The 19849-nt window shown below is 34.6% G+C and overlaps 1 protein-coding gene across 1 annotated transcript; it reads right to left on the bottom strand.

Annotated features, from left to right (window-relative positions):
- Positions 1-4134: 4134 nt before the first annotated feature.
- LOC114265617 (UDP-galactose transporter 1) lies at positions 4135-19068 on the bottom strand. Its single transcript, XM_082869693.1, is given in 7 exon segments — positions 4135-4332; positions 5220-5421; positions 6312-6441; positions 6444-6486; positions 6488-6519; positions 6713-6877; positions 18921-19068. Coding segments are annotated over 7 exon segments (918 nt in total).
- Positions 19069-19849: the final 781 nt, after the last annotated feature.

The raw sequence follows: 19849 nt of genomic DNA, 5'->3' as shown, positions 1-19849 counted from the left end.
GATTAAATGGGTTTAGATTCTTTATAACAAGATCTTTACACCACAAAAATAATAACAAAAAACTATTAAGAATTGAATGAGAAATTGTCTCATAAAGTTGGCCTCATAAATGAGGTATTGGAAATTGTGTATAACTACCAATCATATATTGATTGTAGAGGAAAATTTTGATGGGTATTTAAACCTCAAGATTTTGGTAAGGGCATTTGCCCTTTGGGGCATTCAAATTTTTTGAAGGCATGGAGTCATGGATGCTTTAAGGATAGGCTTGGGCCAAAACTATAGTCCAAGTTGGTTATACAAAAATTGCCACATATGTGCGTGTGCGCCGCCTGCCCGCCTAGGTCGGGCCGGGCCAGGTCCTAGTTTGTGGTCCGTGGGTTGTGGGTCGTGGATCTTGGATCTTGAGGCTTGAGACTTGCTGGAATGAATTAGGTTTGGGCTGGATTGGAATGGTGGTCCACCAACCTAATCTTTTTGGGCCAGGTTTACTGCAAATATACACACATGTATATATAGAGTATATAACTTATACACTAATTGACCCATTAGTTTTGGTGCATTACTCTATCAGTTTTGCAGGAGTAATGGCCTGGATTTGGTGCCAACCTTGATGGTTGGAGGCTCATCCTGTCTCCCCCATTGTGTATAAAAGGAGGTCCATCTTCCTTGGTTTGATACAAAATTTTTTGGCTTCCATACTATACAGTCAGTTTGCTTCTATAATTTTCTTTCTATGTGAGAGAGTGCTGCCATTGTCGGTTTGCCAAAACTAACAGGAGGTGCTTCTGCGTTAGCGGGTCTAGATCGTCGTATCCTAGGAGACAAACACCGACGTACATCCTGTATCCACAGTGAGGCAACGGATCTATTTTAAGGAGACTATGGTATCACATAGGCTTCGGTTTGCTTTCTTTACTATTTTGATATATTATGTATTTTTGTGCAGTATGGTTGTAATTTTCAGCATGTTTTCTTATTCTGTAATTTAGTATGATTAATCATGAATCTATTTATCTTATTTAATCACACAATTTTAACAACATATTCTAGGGGTTCTTATCTAGCTATCGCATAGATTTGGTTCTACCCAAATTTTACCGGTTCACCCCAACATTTCAAGGTGACATATAAGAGGGAACTTCTAATAACGTAATTCCATTCCCAAAAAAAGGTTTAGACTGCGCACTACAATCACTTAGGACTGTAAATGAACAGACCTGTTCGTGAACAAGCTCGAGCTTGGCTTGATAAGAGCTCGTTCGAACTCGGTTCGTTAATTTTTTTTGCCGTTCGAGCTTGAGCTCAAGCTCGTTAAATTTTTAATAAACAAGCCCAAACATTCTAAAGCTCGGCTCGTAAGCTCAGCTCGTTAGCTGGCTCGTTTAATATTTATTATTTATCTATTAAATAATATAAAATTATGTATAAAAAATAAGAGAAATATGCTATTTATATGTTTAAAAAATATAAATGTAAATAATACTTAACTATAGATAGTACATTTATATAATAGTGGTAGTAAATATTATTATTTTAGTAAAATGTGGATTTTTTTTAGTATGTTTATGTATATTGTATATATAATTGTATAATCAAAGTTTTAATTGCAACTTTAGTCTCACATGCAAGTATGAATTTATAAATTTTTTGGCTCGTTAAGGTTCGTGAATAAGCTCGAGCTCGAGTCGAGCCTAAGCCAACTCGGCTCGAGCTTGGTTCGTTAAATTTTTATTCAGCTTGAGCTCGTTAAAATCTTAATAAACAAGCCCAAACACACTAAAGCTCGGCTCGACTCGTTTGCAGCCCTAAATCACTGAGCATTTGTAATTATTCAACAAAGCCGAGGCCAGCCCGTGATAATTGAGTCATTATGCCTAGGCTGTGAGGGCTCTTAGCCATACAAATAATCCAATGTGCTCATTAACACCTAACCCTAAGATGTAGACCATCCAGGGTCGGCTTTGGGCAAAAACAACTAAAGGTAAAAGGGTCCAAACCAAAAGCAAAAGCCAAAATTTTTCTTCTTGTTAGCGATTGAAAGAAATAAGAGAGAGCCCACTATTAACAAATACATCAACAATAACATTCCAAAATTCTTGGTCTTTGTGCTTTTCTGTGAATAGAGAAATCACTTTGTTGCATTTGGATAGATTATTGGGATATTTAGGTCAAGTTTGGCATGACTGAAAAAAGACAAAAAGTCAAAAAGTCACTATCTTATTTAAGTCATATCATCTTATTTAAGTCACATCACCTCTCTAACACATCACTTCAAACCCAACCCAAACCCAACCCATATTTCATAAAAAATCAAAAAGTACACTTATTTAGTCTTCCCAAACTAGGCCTTACTCTGACATCCATCTCAAATTTTTAATAATGGGAGAAGATCACAATATTTCTTTTTGTAACCTAAGGTCAGTCATCCACATTCATATATTACACCCACTCTCTCATTCTCTCTCATCTTCCCCAAATCGAGACGGGATCGAAGAACATCTGCTAAATAACACCAAAACTAGAACATATGCCGAATAACAAAACCAGAAAGAGAAACACAAAATTGGAGAGACTCCATATCTTGAACTAATTGAGCGACTATAAGGGCCTTTCCATTAATGTCCACAAGGTGACAATTGTGGTACTTCCATTTAATTTCAGAAACCTCTATTCCTACCTCCATTTTATTAAACTCTTTGTATTCTATGCGATAAAATTCTCAAATTTTCATTGACAAAAACTTGCAACTATTTGTTTTTCTCTTAGGTGTATAGAAGATATAGACACTACTATGATCAAATGAAGGCCGTGGTGTCATCTTTTGAGGCGGTAATGGGCAATAGGGCTGCAGTGGTTTACTTGGCGTTGGCTTTTAAGGCCATGTGTCAGTTCACTTTGTGAAATTGTTGTGAATTTTATCTTCTGATTCATAAATTGGTTGTTATTGTTGCTAATTTGGGTGATCGATCTGGTATGGATATATCATCAATTTTCTCTGGTTTGGTCAAAACACGGAGAAAATTATGAGCAAATCAAAGAAAATAAGTTGAAACACAGAGAAATTTGTGAACAAATCAAAGAAATTTTTGTACTTTGAAATTTCTCTGATTTAAAATTTCTCTGATTTAAAATTTCTCTGGATCAAAATTTGGACCCCAACCACTATGAAAATATTACATGTCCTTTACCCTATGGCCATGTTTGATTCACAAGACTAATATGAGAGGTATTAATAATCCTATCAAATTAATGTGGTATTCACTATCCAATTAGATTAATAAGATAAATTATCCCCTTGTTAATTGTTTGATTTGTGTTAGATAAGAAAACATATGAAAGTAATATTACAACTATATTCATTTTTTTTTCCAATCTTACTCTCTATCAATGTTTCTTCACAATCTTTACTTTATCAAAATTTCTTCATAAACATGGTTTTGAAAAAAATTATAAATAAATAAATAAAAGCAAAATAAAAATACAAAATACAAAGGCCATGTTTGGTTTTTTTTTTTTTAATTTTTTTTTAAATATAAACTAATTTGATAAAATAAATGTCAAAAAATATTTTTAAATTTTTAAAAATTATTTTTGGCCGTCTAAAATATAAAATTATATAAAAATAATAGGTGTTTTAATTTTTAGTCAAGGGTAAAAAAGTCTTTTTATTTTATTTCTCAGCTTATGATATATAATCTCACTCCTACCCCATTACTAATAATTCTACAAATTTGTTGGATTAATTATCTATTAGATTAACAATCCTGAAACAAAATTTCAAAACAAATATAAGATTATTAGACTTACGGATTAATAATTCTAATCTCATACTCTAATCCTGTCAATCAAACATGCCCATAAAGTCTTAATACTAAGGATCTTAAAAAAAAAATTCTCCTCAATTATCTTTGGTATTAGGAGATAATTGATCCCTAATTGTTTTCTTTCTTTGTATAATGATTTTCTTTCTTTGTATAAAGAAAATCATTCTAATCTCATACTTTGAAATTATCTTTGTTTCTCCTAAATTATCCCTAATTGATCTGGAGTCCCTAATTTCTATACTAAGGATTTTCTTTCTTTGTTTCTAACCTGCTCCCAACTTGTGTAGATGTATGACCGCCCTCTTAATCAGAGCTTATCATCAGGCTCATCATTTACAAGGGGGAGCAACTCCAGCTGAGGCGGTGCAGACGGTTTTTTGGAGAGCTTCTGTCTCACATAAACAAAGAACATACAGCCAATTAGTGTCACTCCCCATCCTACAGCATTCATGGCCGAAATGGGATTCCGGAATATTGACCGCGAAGCCAAAATGGCAACTGCAACCTACAAAACCAGTACAAGACAGTAGAACCCATGTAGAATGATGATAATAAAAAGAGAACTAACTCGCCATGTTTGGTTTCATTTTCTTTTCTTTTTTGGAGATTTTTTTTGTCTTTAGAGAATTTTTTTCATATTTTATTCAAGATTTTTTATTTTTTAAATTCACCTAAAATGTAAAATATTTGTGAAGAATTTTTTTTTAAAAAAAAGTTCACTATAGATAAAAAAAAAAAATAGAAGAGCATTGATAGAGACTTCCTCCAATCACCACCCCCACCACCCCACACACACGTGGCGGGTGGTGATTGGAGGAGAAGGGAAAAAAAAAGAAAAGAAAAACTCACCAATGGGAGGGAAAGGGGGTCAAAGGGGGTGGGAGGGAAAGGGGCCTCAAACATTTTTGTTTTTCATAAATACTCTACTCTTTAGATGCATCTGTTTTTCTTTTTTTCAAAGTGAATAAAATATTAAAAAAACAAAAAACTCAAAAATAATTTTTAGTTTCAACTCCAACAAAGTGAGTTTGGTGACGTATTGAGATGCCAATTTCACCTAGAACGACTGAAATTTTTTACAAGCACAAGGAATGATAAGTTTTATGAGCACAAGGTATGACTCAATGTTACACACGGTACTGCACTATTGTTTGCATCCCCAAAAAAAGTCCAAGTCATGATCCGAAATCAATTGAAATATCTACAAAACGTTTTGCCTACCACGAAGCAAAGCTCCTACCTAATGAAGAGGCAGCGCCTCTCTTTTCAAATTCAGACGGCACAACAAAGAATTCTTATAGAAAAAAGGTAAATTTTCAGAAGCGATACAGCATCAAGTAAATGTATTTCTGCATCATAAATTTCAAGTAACAAAACCCACCTTCAAATTACTGCAGTGGTAGAGTGAATTACATAAAAGATGTAGAAGTTGAGACAGCAGGCCAACAATCCAAAGCTAAAAATTATGATGAGTGACGAGAAAACAGAGGAATGGTTGTGGAACCAATTCATGACCCCAATCCCTTCAAGCACTATAGCTGGTACCCCCATGATCATGGTTGCAAAAGGCGCCATGTAATACACGATATTTATGCTAAAAATAAAATAAAACAAAAATATTAGATATTGTTTATATGGTGAAGCAATTTATTACAAAGAGGAACGATAGATGTTAGAGGGCTAAATTTACCAAAGTAAGCCAAAAGTACTTGTGAACTAGTGAAATGGTGTCATGTCATCCAAGCACACACTCTAGTAACATGGAAACTCAAATTATGCTTTACCCAATTAGCATTAATGCCATATAGCAGACAATCTGATGGTTTATAGAATATTACAGCTAGCTTAAATTCAAAATAATCGAGTAAAATTTCTTCTAAAAGTGGAGTTGGCTTTTACATGGCCATCGTGTGAATCATATAATCCAAGTTGGGCGATGACCTTATAGCTTTCTTTATCATAGAACTTAATGGTCTTTGATGACAGTACTGCAGTGATTTAAGAATGCAATAAATTCCAAGTAACATTTAAATTCATTTAAAATCCTTTCTATATTCAACAACCATCAAGCTCCATAAGGACCCTGTGAATAAATGATAAAAGACTCGCCACCAATTCAACATCTAAAAGCCAACTAAAATTCAACTAAAAGCTAATGGCATCCTATGAAACCATGTAGAGAACAGATTTTAAGGTGATATGGAGCGTGATGGCCTCAAACATCATATATCATGTACTTATATATATATATATATATTATATTACAGGTTTGCAGGTTAATGGCTAAAGAATATCAAGAACTCATGACAAAAAATTACAATGAATTGACATGCACCAACAGAGATATATTGATGCAGTAAGTTGAAATGAAAAATGGCATAGGAAATAAACAGAGAAAGTATATCCCAAAAACTACAAGAAAAAAAAAAAAAATAAAGGGGAGAGAGAGAGAGAGAGAGCACAAAACTGACAACATAAAATCACCTGTCAAACATATATCCATGCAGCTGTGACTCAGCAAGGATGGTCTTTGTAGATGTAGCCGAGCAACCAAATAAGACAGCACGAAATCCGTAAATGTTAAAACTAAGCTCTGTAACAAAGGTGAGCAAATTCCTCCAACAATTGACACCAAAGAAATCCAAATGCGCCAGTCAAAAATGTTCTCTCCAAACCAACCACTGCAGCACAACTGTTTCAAACACATTGCAATCGGAGTCAGCCATGCAAATATAAGGCATGTACACACACACACATATATATATACACTTATTGCCAAATAGCTATAAAACAACAATTGAACTAGTAACAGAAACATTAATTCCACGCAAGATAAACAAAAACAAGGAAAAAAGGAATAATAAAATATAATAAAACAGACCAACCTGTTGTTGCAGGAGTGAAGGATTTTATTATCTGCATAAAAGAAACTGGAATGTAGCGTAAGCTTACATTCTTCAGCACAATGTTGATTGATGCAGAACACAAATGACATGGGAATATTCTTCTCCAACGGTCCTCAGGTTCAACTTCTTGTTGGATAATTTTTACTGTATTTAAAAAATAAATTTTGTTTGTGTACTTAACAACAAACGGAATACAGAAGAAATAAAGGAAAAGAGAGAGTTAGTTTGATTACAAAAATCAAACCACAAAATAAAATAAATAAATAAAAATAGATTTTTATTTTGTTACAAAAGCAAAATTAAAGTCTGAAACAGCAAAATAATAAAATAGAAAATAAATTAATTACTTACCAAATTAATTTCTTGAATAAATTTTTGATCAAGTCCAGTGTTTAACACTTAAAACAGATTCGTCCTCTCCACGGTGCTTTCAGATTATGGACGTCTGTCTCCCAGGATAAAATGATCAATTGCGAATAATTATAGCACTACAAATTATTCGTACAACGAACACACTTTGTGTTTACACTCTTTCTCACAAGAAAACAATGCAGCAAAATGCAGAGAGAGCAGGCAGAGTTAGGGACGAAAATTGGAGTGAAAATCCAAATGAAGGACTAGTCTATTTTTAGGAGAATTTGTGACTGTTAGGTTTGAATTAAACAGGTGCAAACCTGTTTGAACATGTATGGTTTGAATTTAAAGAGGTAAGGCACTGTTTCAATAGATACAAACTGTTTGGGTTTGAAATTTAAACAGATTTGAATCTGTCCGGGTGGGGAAAAAATCCGAGCCAATTTTGAAATTAATTTTCAAAATTCAAATTCCAAAAAATTAGAATTTAATTTTAGAAAAAATTAAATTCAAATGTTTTTGGCTCAAAAAGATAAGTATTGGGTCGGACAAGTCTAACCCAACCACACACCAAGCACCCGCGCCCAAGCCCAGCCCAGACGGACGGTGGCGGCGCGCGAGTGTGTTTATTTTGGGTCCAATGGGTCTAGCCCACTTTACCCATAATCTCTCCCTCTACAAAACTTGGGTGTCCCTTGGGGCCTACCCCAAGTTCCAAACTCAAGCCTTATAAACCCACTCAAGGTATGCCCACCAAATCAATGTTGGACAAGCCTTAAACCACACATTTAAGAAATTTCCACAAAAACTCCATTTCCATGGAGCTCACTTTGGCTTCAATTTTCCATTCACCCGATAATGGTTTTAAGCAACCAAATATACTATGTGAATCACAACGCGGCATAGAACGCGTTACCACTTAGACCCACCAACTTTGGCGCATAGGTCCCACCTAAAAATTAGACCAAAGTTGAGGAAAGATCTGATTTTCCCAAAACTTCCAAAACCATTTCTAACAATCCCCAACATAAATGGAATTTGATGATAACGGAAATACAGTAATATGTAGAATTTGTTGAAAGAGTATAAATCGAAAATATCTTGCATCAGGATAGGTTGCTTTCGGCCTTGAACTTTCCCTAGTGATAACCTATCGGACTTACTAGCTAACCAATGGACGCGATGCCTTGAATTGTTCAGCCGTTTGTGTAAGTCAAGACAATAAATTTCACACAAAATATTTTCTGACATATCGTGGTTTTTGTGGTTGTGTTCATTTTGGCCTTGAACACTCCTGGTTGTTCGTAAGTGCTTCTAGAGAATTTAGTCTCTTCATTCTCATAGAACCGGCCCCAGTTCGACATTCATATAGGTGATTCTTATTGTAAGTATCTCCTTATACTCGTCTTGATTTTTATGCCTAAATCAAGATATAAGTAATCATTAAAAGCAAAGCTTATCCTTAAACCCCCACATACAACACATGTTGCAGATATCACTCTCACCATAGGAATGGATAGGGAATTTTAATCCCTTGGTGATTTTTGGCAAGCCACACATAACTTAGTTGTCCCTTTGAACTTAGTTCTTGGGATCTCTAGTCATTTAAGTAGGATTACCATTATGATGACTCTTATGTAATAGGCTTTAATCCCATCCCCTTTGATGAACTATACACTTGCTCTTTTGTCAAACCTTTTGTTAACGGATCCGTAATATTCTCTTTAGATTTTATATAATCTATTGAGATTATTCCATTTGAGAGCAATTGCCTTACGGTATTATGTCAACGACGAATATGTCGAGACTTACCATTATACATATGATTATGTGCCCTGTTTATTGCAGATTGACTATCACAATGAATGCAGATAACTGGCACAGGTTTGGGCCACATTGGAATGTCTTCTAAGAAGTGACGAAGCCATTCTGCTTCTTCTCTTGCTTTGTCTAAAGCAATGAACTCAGATTCCATTGTCGATCGTACAATGCATGTTTGTTTTGTGGACTTCCAAGAAGCAACATCGCCTCCCAGAGCAAAGACATATCCACTAGTGGATTTTGAATCTTTAGTATTCGATATCCAATTGGCATCACAATAACCTTCAAGCACTGTTGGATATCGGGTAAAGTTCAAACCATGATCACAGATAAATCTTAGATATCTAAGAACCCGAATGATCGCTTTCCAATGGTCTTCTTCGGGGTTACACTAACAGCATAAGCTATATCAGGACGAGTGCAATTCATTAGGTACATTAGGCTTCCAATGATTTGGGAGTATTTTAATTGAGACACTATATCACCTTTATTTTTCAATAAATAAAGATTGATGTCTACAGGTGTTCTAGCTACATTTATATCATCCTTGATAAATTTACCAAGAATTTTCTCAATATAATGAGATTGAGATAATGCATACCCATCAGATGTTTTAGTAATTTTCATTCCTAATATAACATCTGCGACCCCCATATCTTTCATATCAAATCTTTTGTTCAGCATTTGCTTAGTTGATTTGATTATGTTTTGACTACTTCCAATAATAAGCATGTCATCCACATAAAGACAAACTATGGCATATCCTTGATCAGTGTTTTTAACATAGACGCACTTGTCACATTCGTTTATCTTAAACCCATTAGTAAGCATAGCATGATCAAATTTTTCATGCCATTACTTAGGAGCTTGTTTTAATCCATAAAGAGATTTTACAAGCCGACAAACTTTCTTTTCTTGCCCTGGCACTACAACCCCTTCGAGTTGCTCTATATAGATCTCTTCATTTAGATCACCATTTAAGAAAGCCGTCTTAATATCCATTTGATATATTTCTAAATTATTCAGCGCTGCTATAACAATAAGCATGCGAATGAATGTTATTCTTGTTATAGGGGAATATGTGTCAAAATAGTCCATATCTTCCTTTTGCCTGTAACCTTTTACTACAAGTCTTGCTTTATATTTGTCTATTGAACCATCTGCTTTCATTTTTCTCTTGAATATCTATTTATATCCAAGAGGTTTAGAACCAGGTGGAAGATCCACCAATTCCCAAGTATGATTTTGCATAATGGATTCAATTTCATTATTAACAGCCTCTTTCCACAAAGGTGTTTCAGGACCTGTCATTGCTTCCTTAAAGTTTTGAAGTTCATTTGCTAACAGGTATGCCAAAAAATCTGGATCAAAGGATTGTGATGTTCTTTCTCTCTTACTTCGTCTTGGTTCATCATCAGTTAAATCCTGCTGGTCGAGACCATTACTAGCCTCTTGTGTTTGATTGTTATTAGTTTCTTGCCTTTGTGTACAATCATAAGTTCTTTTCTGTGAACTTAATTCATGTCATTTCTTGTAAGGAAAGACACGTTCAAAAAATATAGCATTCTTTGACTCTATAATAGTGTTCACATTTATGTTAGGTATTTTTTATTTATAAGTTAGAAATCGATATGCACTATTATTTTGAGCATAACCAATAAACAAACAATCCACTGTTTTTGGTCCTATCTTAGTCTTTTTAGGAACATGAACTTCAACTTTTGCCAAACACCCCCACATTTTTAAGTATTTATAGTAAGGTGGTTGATTTTTTCATAATTCATAAGGAGTGCTGTTGGTTTTCTTGTGGGTATTCTGTCAAGAATATAATTAGCAAACAATATTGCTTCCCCCCACAAGTTCTGCGGTAAGCTTGAACTTAGTAACATGACATTCATTATTTCTTTTAGGGTTCTATTCTTTCTTTCAGCAATTTCATTTTGCTGTAGAGAATAGGGTGTTGTAGTTTGATGAATAATGCCATGTTGTGCACAAAATTCATGTAATGGTGCCTCATATTCACCACCCCTATCACTTCTAATCATTTTAATGGTTTTACCAAGTTGATTTTCAACTTTAGTTTTGTAGAGTTTAAACATTTCTAAGGCTTCATCTTTACTTCTAAGTAAGTATACATAGCAATATCTTGTGCAATCATCGATATATGTTATGAAATACTTTTTACCTCCTCTAGTTTGAACAAATTTAAGATCACACACATTAGTATGAATTAATTCTAGAGGTTTGGTTTTTCTTTCAACCGATTTAAATGGAGCCTTAGTTAGTTTTGCTTTTACACAAATCTCACATTTGTGATTAGGATCAATTTCAAACTTTAGTATATAATCCAAACCAATTAATCTACGCAAAGCATCAAAATTTACATGTCCTAATCTATTATGCTATAAATTTGACTCAAGAATATAAGCAAAAGATGTGTTATTCTTATTAATAGCAGGTTTTGTTACAACCGTCATTACATTCAACTTGAAGAGACCATCACTCATGTATCCTTTACCAACATACATACTACTTTTTGTTAATACAAATTTATTAGACTCAAATACAAGCCTAAAACCATTTTTACTTAACAAAGAACCAGAAACTAAATTCTTCCAGATGTCTGGTACATGTAGTACGTTCTTGAGGGTAAGTTCTTTCCCTGATGTCATCTTCAAGATCACCTTTCCTTGTCTAGCCACAGTAAAAGTAGAAGAATTTTCCATGAAAAGTTGTTCACCATTTGCAGCCTTATTGTAAGTAGTGAACATCTTCTTGTCTGCACAAATGTGACGAGTTGCCCTAGTGTCAACCCATCATTCCTTGGGATTCCCAACCAAATTAGCCTCAGACACCACAGCAGAGAGATTGATGTCATTTACCTCGTCAAAGATGTAATCAAGTTCTGTCACATTGGCTTGATCGGTGGTCTTCTTGCTTGTACTTCCACGATCTTTCTTAGGGCGGCGGCAATCAGAAGCTCGATGTCTGGTCTTGCCACAATTATAGCATTTAGCTTTGAACTTTTTATTGCCATTATTGTCGCCTTATTTAGGACTATCTCCATTAAACTTCCTCTTTTGTTATGTGGTTTGTGCACTTGTTCAACTACATTAGCCTTGGACTCAGCGAAATTTTTACCATTCCTCTTTTTAGCCTCTCAGTTATCTTCCTCAATTCTTAGTCTTACAGTCAATTCATCCATGGTCATCTCCTTGCATTTATGTTTTAAATAATTTTTGAAATCTTTTCAAGCCAGTGGTAACTTTTCCACTAAAGCAGCAACTTGGAAAGACTCGCTAAGAGACATATCTTTAGAAAGAATATCATGCAAAATTAATTGAAAATTTTAAACTTGAGAAATTACCGTTTGGGAGTCTACTATAACGAAATCCAGAAATTTATTGACAACAAATTTCTTTGTGTTGGCATCTTCTGTCTTGTATTTTTTCTCTAAAGAATCCTACAATTCTTTTGCTGTTTTTAGAGGGCTATAAACATTATACAGCATGTTGTCAAGGCCACTGAAGATGTAATTTCTGCACAGAAAATCAGAATATTTCCAAGCGTTTACAGCGGCAACAACTTGTCGATCACTTTCATCTTCTCTAAGTACTAGAGCCTCTTCACGGAGAAATCGAGCCAGATTTAGAGTTGTAAGATAGAACAACATTTTCCGCTGCCATATCTTAAACTTAGTGCCATTAAATTTTTTCGATTTTTCTCCATGATTTATTGGAACCTGAACATGGTTCTGGATAGGGACCGGAGTCATTGTAACGATTGGATTTGGAGTACTACTTTCAGCAGCCATAATATCTGATTACAAAAATCAAAAAAAATCAAAACACAAATTAATTTTCTAGTTACTAAAATCAGAAAATAAATTATAACACAAAATAATTTTATTTTCGTTGTTACTAAAATTAGAAAAATAAAATACCACAATAATTTTTTTGAAATACAACTTAATATTCTGCAATTGTTAATGACACCAGTGTATTATTACTATTTGTCAAACAATATATTTACTACTATTTGTATTTTCCAACCAGAATATCACTTTGTGAAAACACAGAAAAATAAATACAATGAAGACACCAAAAAATAATCTGTCTTAAGATTGTTGGACAATCTTCACTATATTTAAAAAAAAAAAAATTGTTTGTATATTTAACAACAAACGGAATACAGAAGAAATAAATGAAATAAGAGAGTTAGTTTGATTACAAAAATCAAACCAGAAAATAAAATAAATAATAAAAACATATTTTTATTTTGTTACAAAAACAAAATCAAAGTCTGAAATAGGAAAATAATAAAATAGAAAATAAATTAATTACTTACCAAATTAATTTATTGAACAAATTTTTAATCAAGTCTAGTATTTAACTCTGTGTCCTTAAGACAGATTCGTCATCTCCACGGTACTTTCAGATTATGAACGTCTATCTTCTAGGATAAAATGATCAACTACGAATAATTTTAACACTACAAACTATTCGTACAACTAATACACTTTGTGTTTACACTATTTCTCACAAGAAAACAATGCAGCAAAATGCAGAGAAAGCAAGCAAAGTTAGGGACGAAAACTGGAGTGAAAATCCAAATGAAGGACTAGTTTATTTATAGGAGAATTTGTGGCTGTTAGGTTTGAATTAAACAGGTGCAAACCTGTTTGAACAGGTATGGTTTGAATTTAAACATGTAAGGCACTGCTTCAACAGATACAAACTGTTTGGGTTTGAAATTTAAACAGATTTGAATCTGCTTGGGTAGGGAAAAAATCGGAGCCAATTTTGAAATTAATTTTTGAAATTCAAATTCTAAAAAATTAGAATTTAATTTTAGAAAAAATAAAATTCAAATGTTTTTGACCCAAAAAGATAAGTATTGGGCCGGACAAGCCCAACTCAACCACATGCTCATGCACCTGTGCCCAGCCCGCCCGACCGGACAGACTGTGGCAGCGCGCGTGTGTTTATTTTCAATCCAATGGGTCTAGCCTATTTTACCCATAACCTCCCCCCACTATGAAACTTGGGTGCCTTCTACCCCAAGTTCCAAACTCAAGCCTTATAAACCCACTTAAAGTATCCTCACCAAATCAATGTGGGATAAGCCTTAAACCACACCTTTAAGAAATTTCCACCAAAACTCTATTTCCATGGAGCTCACTTTGGCTTCAATTTTTCATTCACCCGATAATGGTTTTGAGCAACCAAATATACTACGTGAATCACAACGCGGCATAGAATGCGTTACCACTTAGACCCGCCAACTTTGACACATGAGTCCCACCTAAAAATTAGACCAAAGTTAAAGGAAAATCTGATTTTTCCAAACCTTCCAAAACCATTTCTAACACTTCTATCAATGGTTTAAGCTTCAGCACCTTAATTACAAAGTATTCTTGAATAGCTGAACATATGAAATGTACAGAGATACAGAGAGCGGAAACTTAAAATCCAATTTCTGTAAGGAAAAAAGAAAAGAAAAAAAAGAAAACCCCTAATTAGAATCTCATACCATGCATCAAAATTGAATAATTTTGATGAACCAAAATTGTAACACCCTAGGCGTTATTACATGACATACGCATATTTTCATTCATACTTGAATGCTTAAAGTTGAGTTGGTAACCTTTGTTATTTGAAATGCTAGGAAACATACTATATTAATTGTCTTCAGAAAAATATGTATTGCTATGCTATTTTTATTGTTTTTAATTTTTTATATGCTTCTTTGATATGATGTAAGAGGAAACTTAGAGACTTGATAGAAAGGCTTCCATTTTATAGATGATATTCTACACATGTTCACTACAAAAAAAGGCGTTTTTTGTGACGGTAAAGAGCCGTCGCAAATGCCCCGGAAGCCATCGCTAATACTTTTTGCGACGGTAATTTGGCTTTTTGCGACGGTAAGGGGGGGTCGCGACAAAGGGGGTTGCAAAAGAGCTTTAGCGACGGTAAGTACCGTCGCCATTAGTTTCTACGACGGTATGGTGTGTTTTTTGCGACGGCACTTTTCCTGTCGCCAATAATGGAAAAAAAATCAGTTTTCGCGACGGCACGTAATTCCCGTCGCTAAAAGTGAGTTTTTGAGACGGCAACATTACCGTCGCTAAAACTCTGGCATCTTATAAGTATTGGCGACGGCAACGGTTACCGTCGCTAAAGGTGTCTTGTAAATTCCAATTGCACAGCTTTTGCGACTGTGTTGGTGCCGTCGCAAAAGCCTATTATTGTTTTTTGCGACGGGTTCTTCTCCCGTCTCAAAAAAAAAAAAAAAAAAACCTGCTGAAAAATTATTAAAAAAATTAAAATAACCTGTATTAGATAAAAAATAACTATAAAAAAATCGAAAAATTACAGAATAATATAAATACGTACATAAACAAAAATTGACAAATAATGAAAATTAATAATATTGTTCCATTCATAGCAATACATAAATAAAAATTTATAACAATAAAAATTATGCCACTACATAACGTCGCATAATACATACATAATGTTGCTCACAAATTTAAATAACATAAATCAAAATCAAAACCAAAAGTTTTCGTCTTCATTCGTTCGTGGGTTACAAAAACAAAAATTGGTCATAATCTTGATACGCCCGCATTCCAGAAGAAGCCAACTGCTACTCAGGAAATATCTGAAAAAAACAAGATAAAAATAATTAAAAACCATATAATGGTGTTAATATTTTAATTATAGAAAAATATAAAAAAAAAAGTTGACTACTATATAATTAGAAAGATAGTTTAGTAAATAATTTTGACTGGACCGAAATCCGGCTCTAACTCCCAAACCGGGAACCCGATTCGAGCCCCGTCTTCTCCCACAAGTCTCTCGTGCCTAGGCGGTCGTGTGTGCCAAGTTTCGTGCTAAACCGACGCCGTTTGGTGATTTTGGGGCGTTAACACCTCGAATTAAAGTTTCTTAAAGAAGTAGTTTGCCTAAAGTGAAATCCGACTCTAACTCCCAAACCGGGAACCCGATTCGAGCCCCGTCTTCTCCCACAAGTCTCTCGTGCCTAGGCAGTCGTGCGTGCCAAGTTTCGTGCTAAACCGACGCCGTTTGGTGATTTTGGGGCGTTAACGCCTCGAATTCAAGTTTCTTAAGGAAGTAGTTTGCCTAAAGTGAAATTCGGCTCTAACTCCCAAACCGGGAACCCGATTCGAGCCCCGTCTTCTCCCACAAGTCTCTCGTGCCTAGGCGGTCGTGTGTGCCAAGTTTCGTGCTAAACCGACGTCGTTTGGTGATTTTGGGGCGTTAACGCCTCGAATTAAAGTTTCTCAAAGAAGTAGTTTGCCTAAAGTGAAATCCGACTCTAACTCCCAAATCGGGAACCCAATTCGGGCCCCGTCTTCTCCCACAAGTCTCTCGTGCCTAGGCGGTCGTGTGTGCCAAGTTTCGTGCTAAACCGACGCCGTTTGGTGATTTTGGGGCGTTAACGCCTCGAATTAAAGTTTCTCAAAGAAGTAGTTTGCCTAAAGTGAAATCCGACTCTAACTCCCAAATCGGGAACCCAATTCGAGCCCCGTCTTCTCCCACAAGTCTCTCGTGCCTAGGCGGTCGTGTGTGCCAAGTTTCGTGCTAAACCGACGCCGTTTGGTGAATTTGGGGCATCAACTCCTCGAATTTAAGTTTCTTAAGGAAGTAGTTTGCCTAAAGTGAAATCCGGCTCTAACTCCCAATGAATGACAAAGATGTGAACGTCTGACAACCCGGATACAATTCACTTTGTGCATCTTGAAGAAGCTTGAAATACTTTGCAGTCTCTGCATTTGGACCGAGCTGGGGTTCAGATGCATGGGGATCAGGCCCCTGTAGTTCATCACCCTCAACACTTGTACCGGCATGTGGATTTCCCATAGCCCCTTGTATCATTCCAATCATATCATCTCCAATGTCTAAATTAGCTAATGTTTCATTCTCTCGATTACTATGCAGAGATATGTAAGATTCCCCATGATTAATCCAATGTTTGTATTTTTTTAAAAAACCATTCAAAATCAGATGCTCCCGTACACCATCTCGTACAAAATAGTATCGATTCTCACACTTCCTACACGGACAACTGATCATCGAACCTTCAACCCTATTGGTGTAGGCAAACACAAGGAATTCATCAATCCCATTAATGTATTCACTCGACATCCTATTTGGCAAATCAATCCAACTCTTATCCATCATCTGTACACATCCACAAGAATATCTCACCAAAGTAACTCTAAATATAATACCTACACATAAATATTCACTCGACATCCTATTTGGCAAATTAACGAAATGTCTAAAATTCCTATTTAAGGTTTAAATTAATTAAATTAAAAATTTAAGATTTATTTTATTATAAGGGTTAAAATCCTGTTTTTTTTTTTTGTATTTTTTTTTTATTTTCTCTTAAATATTTTTATGACTTATTTAAACATTTGCAATTTAAATTTGTAATCGAACCATTACATGTGTATGATATCAAAAATACAAAAAAAAAAAAGAAATTCTATCATAATAAACAGATTTATTATGGTACTGTATTTTAAGATTATTGTATATATAGACAGATTTATATAAACATCTCTGAAATCTGTTTATTGTATTTTAAATAAACCAATAAACAGATATATATAGACATCTCTGAAATCTGATTATTTAAGATTATTTTATATACAATAAACAGATTTATAAACCAATAAAATAGATTTATAAACAGATTTATAAACCATAATAAACAGATATATATAAACCAATAAACCAATAAACCAATAAACAGTTATTTAAGATTATTTTAAATACAATAAACAGATTTATAAAAAAAAATTAAGATTTAAATACAATAAACAGATTTCAGATTAAGATTAACTGATTTATACATATATAGACAGATTTATATATATATAGACAGATTTATATATATATATATATATAGACAGATTTCAGATAAACAGATTTATATATATATATATATATAGACAGATTTCAGATTTATATATATATAGATTTATATACATTGCATATATATACAGATTTATATATATAGACATTCATCTATATATATATATATATACAGAGACCGAGAGAGAGAGAAAGAGAGAGAGAGAGAGAGAGAGAGAGAGAGCATACGCAGAGCGAGAGAGAGTCGTCGCCGGAGCACCACTACTTGTCGCCGTCGCAGCCGCACCACCGCTGGCTTGCTCGCCGCACCACCGCTGTCTTGCTCGTAGCCCGTTTGAGAAATTTGGGGGTGAAGTTAGGGATTTGGGGAGGAAGGATCGAGCGGCAACAGGAAAAAGAAGAGGGGGGATTTTTTTATTTTGACTTTTTGCGACGGTATGCTGTAGACCGTCGCAAATAAAAGGCAGTAGTTCGTAAAACGGCGCCGTTTGAATTAATACTTTTTTGCGACGGCAAATTTCCGTCGCAAATGAGATATGCCGTCTAAAAAAAAAGGTGTTTTACGATGGTTTTCTTTACCGTCGCTAATACTTCCGCATTTCCGACCCCTCCGCTTAGTTTCATTACCGACGGGTAAGTGCCGTCGCTAAAGGCTATTATTTGCGACGGGTGACGTTACCGTCGCAAAAAATCGTTTTTTGCGACGGGGGGCGCGGCGCCGCTAAAAGCTCCGTGTTTTTTGCTATGTTTTCCTGTAGTGGTTTATATTTCCTTAATTAAAGAGCTTAATTGTAGTCTAATGTGCTTGACATTTTTATACATTATGTGAAAAACTTAACCATTATTAGCAGATTCATCAAGACCAATTAAGCCTAATCGTAATTAAGTAATTAGAGACTTAACCTAATTTATTTATTACTAACCTTGATTAATTTAGTTAAACTGCAATGCTCCCTCTAATCTCTTCCTCTGAATGTAAGCATCTTTCCCAAATTCAGATCTTGTCTACATGATTGTTTTGCCTATCAGCATTTGCTATCTTATGGAAAAAGAAGGTGCTCCTATCCTTCTCCGTAAGCCACAATTGCTTGGACTTTTGCCTCCAACTATGCTCCCAAACTCCTTCAGTTGTGATTTAACAATATATTTCTCTTTGAGCAAGCCCTCATTTTCTTCTTTCGCAACTAATTCCCAAATCCTTTCCAAAACTTGCATCTTTTGAATTCCCACATACCCAAACTCCTTCATGTTCCACCTTTTCAAATCCACATTCAACAATTTCAATTACTTGGCCAAAACCAAACTAGGCAAGCCCTGCACAAAATATCGGTTCCACCATTCTCGCATTCTAAAGCATCCAACTAGAATCACATGGTCAAAGCTCACTTTTCTATTTCTGTTTCTAAAACTGGTCGAAGCAACAACTTTCATAATAATGGTCATCTTTATTTTCTACTAGTATATGATTAGAAAAGGTGCGCCAAACAAGCACCCATTTATTAAGTGTCACTCATGGTCCAAACTCCAATCCAAACTAAAACAATATCATAGAAAAACAAAAATATAAACATATCATCAAGCAAAATGGTCACTGACGCATATCAAATAGGGTCTGAGAAATGCCTATGTATTTAACACGTTTGAAAGAAACAAAACCACTCCATAGGTATCTAGATTTGGTTTACATATTACTAGTCGTAATACCAACTAAATCTTGGTATTTTAGTTATCAAACATCAGCTACATAACTCTTTCACATGTAATAAATGTTTGGCTTGGTAGGTATCTCTTTTTCTTCTACATGCCAGTAGAAAAGGAATGATAGGGGAAGGGAGGTTTATAGATTTGTAATGTGAATAAATTGGTCTGAAAACAATAATAAAATAAAAAACTCAGAACAAGAATTTATATATCCATAAAGTTTTCCTTTCAACACTGGGTGTCCAAATTCCAGTGCCAAACTCATTGAGGTCAAAGGCAGATCATCAAGTAACAAAATTTTGACGAACCAGTAATGTTATTGTAATGG

Source organism: Camellia sinensis, chromosome 1, assembly GCF_055761805.1.
Source record: "Camellia sinensis isolate YWXY chromosome 1, ASM5576180v1, whole genome shotgun sequence".
In the NCBI taxonomy this organism is placed as follows: domain Eukaryota; kingdom Viridiplantae; phylum Streptophyta; class Magnoliopsida; order Ericales; family Theaceae; genus Camellia; species Camellia sinensis.
This window is presented reverse-complemented; position numbering and strand designations above follow the sequence as displayed.